General features: G+C 27.9%; 1 protein-coding gene and 1 non-coding gene across 3 annotated transcripts in view; both read left to right on the plus strand.

The window, feature by feature from the left end:
* The window catches only part of LOC107453510 (uncharacterized), a 30,771-nt gene extending 27,043 nt beyond the window's left edge, over nucleotides 1-3,728 (plus strand). Inside the window, exons 9-10 of one of the 2 annotated variants that reach the window (XR_015430892.1) lie at nucleotides 1,358-1,818; nucleotides 1,868-3,728. Coding sequence is in view for 1 of the 2 variants with exons in the window: in XM_016070378.5 (XP_015925864.1) it covers nucleotides 1,358-1,485 (128 nt within the window). In the remaining variant the exon portion in view is untranslated. Of the gene's footprint in view, nucleotides 1-1,357 lie in introns of both variants that reach the window. The other variant, XM_016070378.5, reaches the window with a different exon arrangement.
* Nucleotides 3,729-6,850: 3,122 nt separating this feature from the next.
* Nucleotides 6,851-6,922, plus strand: TRNAE-UUC (transfer RNA glutamic acid (anticodon UUC)). The gene has a single exon. It is a non-coding gene; the product is annotated as a tRNA-Glu (tRNA).
* The last annotated feature ends 2,188 nt before the right edge of the window (nucleotides 6,923-9,110 follow it).

A 9,110-nucleotide genomic window follows, 5' to 3' on the forward strand; every position in this document is an offset into this window, starting at 1 on the left:
AACTTGAATACAGATACTTGATTTAAATGCAGTATTTCAGTGATACTGTATTAATAACGCTTTCTGGTTTTGCCTTTTAACAAAAGTTGATATCACTATTTTTTCTATCATAAATTAGGTACCTCAAAATCAAATGTATGTGTTTTAAGGTTCATGCCAGTAATAGTTAAATGACATCTTCAATTGTTTTGTTTTTTTCATCAATGGTCATGAAAAGTACGAGTTTTATTTAATTTATTATTTCCAATAGTAATTTTAGCCATCGTAAGATTTGCCATAGATTTTATACAATATCCACTTGCAACCAATTCAAAAAACCAGTTCAACATAGAATTGAATCATAATCCATGCAAATTTGTCAAAAAGAGGTTAAATTGAACCATGTTTCCATTCAAATAAAACTGTATTATCAAGTTTAGGAAGTACAGTGGTACTGTTAAAAACTTGATTGTAATGCATTGGAATGATACCATGATTCAACTGACTCAAAAGTGTCTTACAGTATAGGAAGTAGTCATAATCTATAAATCTCTCATGTGGTTCTTTGTATTTTCACTTGTTCACATTTTCTGCGATGCAAAACATGATATTGCATCAATATCATTCCATATTAAGATTGCAATATATTTGCGTTACATACACAAAATATGAATATATTCATAATCTCTGAATGTTTTACGTGGTTCTTCGTATTTCCGATTATTCCAACAACAAAAAAATTATCAGAATTTATATACAGTACGCACTATAAGATTCTATGTAAAATTATAATTATCAGGTAATACTATCAAGTATACTATACAACTGTATTGTTTTTACTCGTATGAAACCGGTTTGCATTTGTTTACGCTCCTGGATCAATGGGTTAACATTGTAATGCAATACGTTAAAAATAAATATAAATAGGAAATATATTAAAAATCTCCTGAATAAAAACCCATCCCATTTATGTTTAAATATAAAAGTATTGCGTATAAACTCGTACAAATCATGTAATTATTAAAACACTACAGTGCGTCTAAGAATTTGATCTAATTATTATAATATACTGATATAATGCTTGATGTAATAAATATTCTATATTTATATAATATATCGTCTAATTTATCCTATCGTCAAATTTATATTATATAGTGTCTAATTTAACCAATTGATACACTAACGTAAGCAAGTGCAAACCGGTTTCAGTCGGTTAAAAACAATAAAGCTGTATAGTATTACCTGATCATTAAGATTTTACATAGAATCTTAGAGTGTGTCTAATAATTTGGTCAGGCTCTGTATTTATTAACATATTTATTTCATAAACTTTGCAATATTTATGTTTTGCTCACTGTTACCAAATTTCTATTTTCAGAGAAAAATACTCTCCAACATTTTCTGAAGAAAACATTATGCAAGGCAAGTTTATTCCAAAAACAGGCAGAAAAAACCTTTACCACGCAATCATCAAATTTGAAGCCTGAAATCTATCACGTTGTTTAGATGAAATTCATGTTCCTAGTGATTGTTAATACTAAGTGATCTCTATATGTCTTCTACAATTTTTCAATCCATAATTTTAAACTAGTAAATGGGTGCAATAAGTTTGATCTACAAGATACTCTAAATGTGAAATAATTCCTAAAATAAGTGTTGAACATGGACTTATAGTAAACACTTTCAAGTTCTTTAATACATCTTATATTTTTCACTATTAATTATTTTACTTAGTTCCATGCATTGTATAAAAATTTCATTAGAATATCATTTTTGATGGCTGTATAACACTTTTAAACGATTTTCCTAAAATCCCTAAAGAGGTGATAAATTTTGCCAGTAAAGTGAAGTTACTCATATTCCTTAAAGAGGTGATACATTTTGCCAGTAAAGTGAAGTTACTCATATTCCCTAAAGAGGTGATACATTTTGCCAGTAAAGTGAAGTTACTCATATTCCCTAAAGAGATTATAAGTTTCGCCAGTAATGCGAAACTTATATAAAAATAATGAAATCTGGTAACTTAATAATCTATGTACCTAAACTCATTTTTTTGTCACGTTAATTTCATCGAGTGTAACAGAAAAATTTATCTAAGCACCAATCAATTGTGTATAATATTGAGGAACAAAATGTCAATCATTGTCAATCAAATGTCTGGTATCATTTTCCATGTATCTGAAATCATTTTTATGTACAACTCAATGGTGAAATATATAATCAACACCAGGTTAAATGTGTGCAAGTTTCATATCAGAAATGCAGTAACCTATTAGCAAGTCCACATATCTGAAATAATTTTTTGGTGGTTCTCACTACATGATTGATTCTATCGTGATTGACACTAAAATTTAGATAAGATTAACAGCAGAATAAAAAACCTTTCAGCAAATTCATGTATCTTTTTTCGTACCTTTGGCAAAATGTATTGTGAATGCCAATGAAATGTGCATGATATTTATTGATGCTAGAAATATAGAAATTTTTCAGCAAGTTCCCATATCTTATGTCATGTATTTTTCACTGGTGAAATTCATCGCCTGTTGCACACAGAATCTCTTTCGCTAAAATTAAATAAAAATGATAATTAGGAAAGTCTCCCTTCTTAATTAATAATATTATTTCTATAAATTTCGCCAAATGTAATCTCCAACTATTGATGACTGTTAATAATTATAAAATAAAAGCTGTAAGCGCAAAACGCATAAATTCCGAGAAAAATTTATTTAAAATTTGTAAGACAATGCTACTAGCTACAACAAGCACAAATATAATACATATGCTAAAACTTTCAATCCTCAAACCGATTACAAAAATGGCGGAAGATTTGAAAAACCAATTTAAAATAACAGAAGGAGATAGAATTGTACGATTTTCTACGTTCTACTAATAAACCAGATCTTTTTCATGCCAAATTTCAAAGCTAGTTACAAAATTGGTCAACAGAGGGCGACATGACAGAGAAACTATAAGCAATGCTCTCTGCTGCATGTCAGACAATTTCAACTCATATATTTGCTAAGACGTCTGTTAATTTTGTCATCAGACTTGCGAACGTTGTTGCGTAAATGTTGATCATTTTCAAAACAATGTTTTCCAGTTTTCTCAGGTACTAATGCCATATGTCGACAAATTTCGAAACGTTTTAAAAATAAGCATCTAGTTTCTCCAGCGCTACAAACAGCTAGAATTCTAGAACACAGCAAACCATACATTTTTATCTCCTATCATTTGTTTAAAATTGATTGTTGCTCATTTTTGGAATACACATTGTATTTCATTGACATTACAACAAAAAAAGAAAAAAACTTTACTACTTATTTTTTCTAATGCAAACCGCAATTATTGTTACAGTCAAACTTAGTCATATGGAATGAATTATATCAAACCAAATATTTACATACTAGGATCACACTGTATCACTGTAAATATTTGAAAAAGTTTCCTATGTAATTATAATTGAATGGATAGTGTGATTAAAACTAATCAATTGCTTGAAACATTTGTATATAGCTTATTTTTCTGTGATCTAATTGCGTCTATTTTGTGATATGGTATTTGACTGGTTTTTTTTATGGAAAATGTTTCAAATGCCAAAAATGCTTTGCTGAGGGACTTTGTAATTGAATCTTTGAAAGAATATCACAGTGTAATATATCTTAATGTGAATATGTAAATATTTTTCTTGTATGTATATACAAGTTATTTTTATAAATATGAAGTTGAATAAACTTTCATTCAAAAAGCAATTGTGTTTTCTGTTTTAAAGATTATAAATACTATTAAAAACAAAATTAAGGGGTAAATCTGAACACAAGGTAAATTCAGGTGCACAAACTTTTAGAAACAACCAAATGAAATTAAGAAAGACTATAGGTTTATGCAGTTTGTAGCGTTCGAAAATTGGGCTAAAAAATTGAGAGGGGAGATTAAGTCATTTTTATAAGTACGCAGTTTAATAAACTTTCATTTTAAAAAAATGCATTTTATACTTAAAAAACTTTGGGTAATTATTGTATTATTCGGCAGCACAATATCTTTAAAAAAAAAGTGGTAAATAAAGAAGATTATTAGATTAAAAGAAATAGCGCTTGATAATTTTTATAATTTGTACGAAATTTTCCTCAAAACTTTAAAACAATAAAAATATACAATTTATGGTTTTGAATCAGTAATTTAAAACTCTATCTTGTCAGTTTTTATATTTTTAAAATGTAATTTTATTACAGATTAAACTTATGAAAATCGATTTGGATCATTCTTATAACCATAATTACACAAAAACAAAGAAATTATTACAACAACAAATTGTCAAAAATTTAAAAAACAGACAAATGGATATTAATAACTTCAAATAGTAGTTACATTTGTAGTTTATACTATGTTTTAAACAAATTGGTGGCATACTGAATGAAAAATTTCTTTAGAAAAAATGCGCAATCGGAAACAATAAACACAGGCAAAAACATCTAAGTGTAATGGAAACTTCATTAATAACATAAATTGCTGAGTTTTAAACCAAATCGAGTGAAAATTTATGAAATTATCACGTTTGTCTTATTAAACATTATGGAAAGTTGCAAAATTGTAAAATTTGAAAGAAAAAAAAACCAAGTTTTTTGGTTTTAATTTTTTACGTTATCTAAAATTTAAAATGGTATCGAAAAAGCCCTCTTTTAAGTCCTACACCATACTGCACGGGGATGCAAAAATTAAGTTCGCTGTAAATCCTAGCTTCACCTCTGGTTGTTCATAAAATATAATTTAAAGTTTTCAAAATCTTATTCAATGTACTCTTCATAACCCAATGTCAAACAAGTTAAATTTCATCAATTATAACATAATCTAAAATTATAATCATTTAAATCTGTTGAAAGTCTATCTACCAGTACAAAAATATAATTCCAATTCACTAGTATATAAGACATGTTAACAATATTCTATGGCGGGGTACCTTTTCATAGATTGTCGTCGATAACTGCTATCCTCACATTGGTGACCCGGACGTGATGTAAGCAAGCCTGCCTTGACAGAAACTCTCACTTCGATTTAAACACGCCTACTTCGATGTATGGTTCACATTGAACAGTTGACTTGTTACTTGTGACTACGACATTATCCACCTCCTCGCGCTTTTGCTACTTAGTCTCGATCACACACAATGTACAACCTATTCACTCGACAGCTAAAGGCAACACAAGAGCAACCGTGAACTTAATACAGCCCTAACGATCAGCACTCAAAAGTACGGTGATCTTAAAACAGCGCTCCCGGCTTCTCACGACAAGTGAAATGAATCAACTAGGGGTATCCGTTCATCGAATTCTATCACAGTAATAATTCTGGTGGGGGAGCGGTAAATACACTACAAAGGTATTTCATACTATAATTAATCAACTAAAACTAGCAAAATGTTTTTCTTATAGTTTTTATTACTTAATTTTACACACAATAGCTCTCATGTTGACACAAGTTTGAAGTTTAAATCTTCAATGTATTTAAATCGGTTTGTCCGAAAACTATTTACTAAACAATAGCTAGCTGACATTATTGGCTTAATAATTCTTTAATTTTGAAAAGATGAAAAAAATTTTATGATGAATAGGATCATAATTTACTTATTAGACTCGGGCCCCGTAATACCGTGCTAAGGCTTTAAAAACTGGCAAAACCTACTTTTAGTCTTTAATTTAATGCTATTAAATTTTAATTAATAATTTTATCATAACAATTACAATGTTTTATTTCTTCGCTATATCTCGAAAAAAATTTTTTTTTTATTTATTTAATGAAAAATGCAATTCAAACACTAGTGACAAAAGTAGCAAAAATAAAAGTTTGTTGAATTCATAATTGAGTCTGACTTATAAGTTATAAATATGAATCCTATAAAGTGCCTTTTAAATATTTTAAATCATATCATCTTTACATCTAACCTTCTTTAGCCAAAGTATTTAATATGCAATGCATTTTCATTGAATACTTATTCAAAAAATACGTTTCCAATATTAAAGTTTGATTTATTCGCTTAACATTAAACTTCATAGATGGCGCCACCAAATACATTGTAAAATCTTGATATCGCATTCCAATTCAAATGTTACACTTTGTTAAAAGTTTTCTAGATGGCGCCATTAAAAATATTTGAATTTGTAAAAAATGTGTCGCAAATTTTCTTTTAAAAATGTCTGCTTCATATTGTTGTCAAATTCCCTAACTCCCAAGTTCTTTAAAACAAAACTGCAAAAGATAAATCAGACAGAATTTATGATTTAATTTTTAGGTTACTGTTTCAGCATAGTCTGTAATCAATTTTTTAAAAATATTCTGTAGGAGACACATAGTTACACTTTAAAAAAAAAAAAATTCAGTGAACATCGAAATAAATAAAATTGAAAGGCACAGATTGAACATTCAATAAGTGGTAATGATTAATTAGACAGTTTTAAAAAGAATTGGTTCAGTTAACAAACATACACTTTTGAAATATCAATTTTCAGTCTTTTTCCTATCAAGAAAATGCAGAAATGTATATTCGTTTTCCACAGACATTTCACTTAAAATGGCTCGTCAGTTTTTTAAACATTTTTTTATAAGAGACGCATAGTTAAAAAAAATTTCAATGAGTAAGAGATTAATTTTAGAAAAAAATTTCTAAAATTAATAAAATTGAAATGCACGGATTGAACATTAATTAAATGATAGCGATTATTTATGCTACTTTAAATAAAATTTGTTCAGTGTTTTTCTAATGAAGAAATTGTAAAAATGTGTATTCATTTTTCACAGACATGTCACTTAAAATGAGTCATCACATGATATAAAATTTATTAAATAAGATTTATTATATATTTTTCACTTCTCAAATAGATCCCATGTGGTCTAGTGGTTAGGATTCGTGGCTTTCACCCACGCGGCCCGGGTTCGATTCCCGGCATGGGAAAATTTTTCTCTCTGATAATAAATTCAAATTAATTTTAAAGATTTTCATTATTTTTCAAATTTTTTTTTTCTTTTCATATAAATTTTTATGCTTATGCTCTTTTGTTAAAACAATTCTGAACATCTGTCTTTAAAGAAACCAGTTTTTATATTTTAATCGACCGACATCCTGGACGCTCAACGATTTTTAACATAAATAATAATTACAATAGATATATTTATACCTTCTCAGTACATCAAATTCAAATCCTTTTCCAAAGGTACAAAAAAAAAATTATTGTATGCATAACATAGATGGTACAAAAATTTGTTCCATCTGAGACTAGCAAATATCAATCAGTTTATGTTTATACCTATAGTTCCCCTAACTTCGCATCCTAAGATTCTGAAAACTATTTACAAAAATTTATTAAATGTGATTTTATTTATTTATATTCAATAAAATCTGGATAAAATTTTAATTTACTTTCAAATAGATTTTTAATGTTTTGAAGAGCTGGAAGAAATCATGGTTTTTCTAAAGGTAGCATTTTTGCTTCAGACGATTTGTCAGAATTTTTTTCGAATAGGTACTCGGAATTTCTACTACGAAACATTTACCTACTGACATAGAAATCGTGATGTTTTTTTTAATTTTTTTTTTAATCATAAACGCCTTCCTGAACAATTTAAAAATGTGGTTTACCATATCTTGCTCTAAGCCTTTCAGTTGAATCATAAAGAGAAATTATGCAATTAAAAAAGAGTTTCTTCTACTAGGGTTGAAAGAAATCTACTTCATCTGGGACTGTTTCTACATTATTTTTTTTTACCATTACTGTCCCACATGTTTTAGTACTAATGGTTTAGTAATAGTAAATAATGAGTATACGTTTTTCTTTCATTTTAACATAGTTTTCAAAATGTATTTTTTAATATAATGTAGAACTAAATTGATTAATATAATAATAATTAATTAATAAAATAAATAGAATTTGTGAGCTGTAGAGCATTAGATTAGAAAGAAATAAAATAGAAAGTGTCTAGTAGCTTCTGTCCATATACTGAATTAAATGGGAAGATTCAGCCTGTTAAACTTGCTTTTTTTTTCTATAAAAAACACCGTCTATTTTTTAATAATTTACTTTTAGTATTTATATAAGTACTTGGGGGATATTTCCGTATCGTGATCTGTCGCGACAACTACATTCGCCAGGGTGCCAAATAGATTTTAAACTTGCAAATTAAAAAAAAAAAAAAAAAAAAAACATGTAGATGTTTGCCTGGGGGTGATACGATTTATACCTTTCGATTTGGTCCCTTTCGGTGATGCTTTTTTAGTTTCTTGCAGGGCACTACCCGGAAGTTTCCAAGACTTGGTGATTATTCTGCCACGGATCACGATACGGAAATAATACTTGAAGAAAAAAAAACTCAATTTTCAATAAATTAAAATTCTTTCATTTTGAATCTGTATTACTGAATCACCACTGTGAATCTATATTACTTAAAATAAACAGCAATACATAATATTTAAATATTTGTGCATCATTCGGTTCTTGCAAAAACATCGAAACAAAATAGTCACCAAATTTAAGGTAGTGTCATGATGCAGGGCCGTCTCGCATAATGTCTCTAAAAATATTTAAAATAAAATTGAGCGTTATCAAAACAGCATTCTGAATTTTAATTAGTTAAATAACATAAATATTGAACAAATTAAGATAAAACGTTTGAGAAACTTAGTTTTATCTAGTTAATTTTTGATGATCAGATCTTATCGTTTCAGAACTCAATCTTAATGGTTCAAAGGAGAGTCCTCGAATATGTTAATTAATTAGCGCAGACGTTATTTTAAGTAACGAAATCAGAAACAAAAATGCACTTACTTTCAATGAACTTATCCTTTTTACGCAGGATTCGGATTTTTGAGCCCAAAATATGCGCAATTTAGGAAACATGAACTCAATAGTTTGGATCTCTTAATATTATTTTAACTGTTAACTTTTTTTTACCATATCTCGAGTATTTTTTAAGCGAATTGAAAAAATTTTGCACACAATTATAAAATCCGTTTATCCAAAGAAAATTCTATGCAAAAAAATAACTTTTAGTAAACATTTATTATTTTTTTATAATTTTATTTAATAATAATCGAAAAAATTTGAATTGTAAGGTATACATTTTTTTACATCATTTCAAAAAATGCA

Source organism: Parasteatoda tepidariorum, chromosome 12, assembly GCF_982258835.1.
Source record: "Parasteatoda tepidariorum strain Cologne lab strain chromosome 12, Ptep-v5.0, whole genome shotgun sequence".
NCBI classification, from domain to species: domain Eukaryota; kingdom Metazoa; phylum Arthropoda; class Arachnida; order Araneae; family Theridiidae; genus Parasteatoda; species Parasteatoda tepidariorum.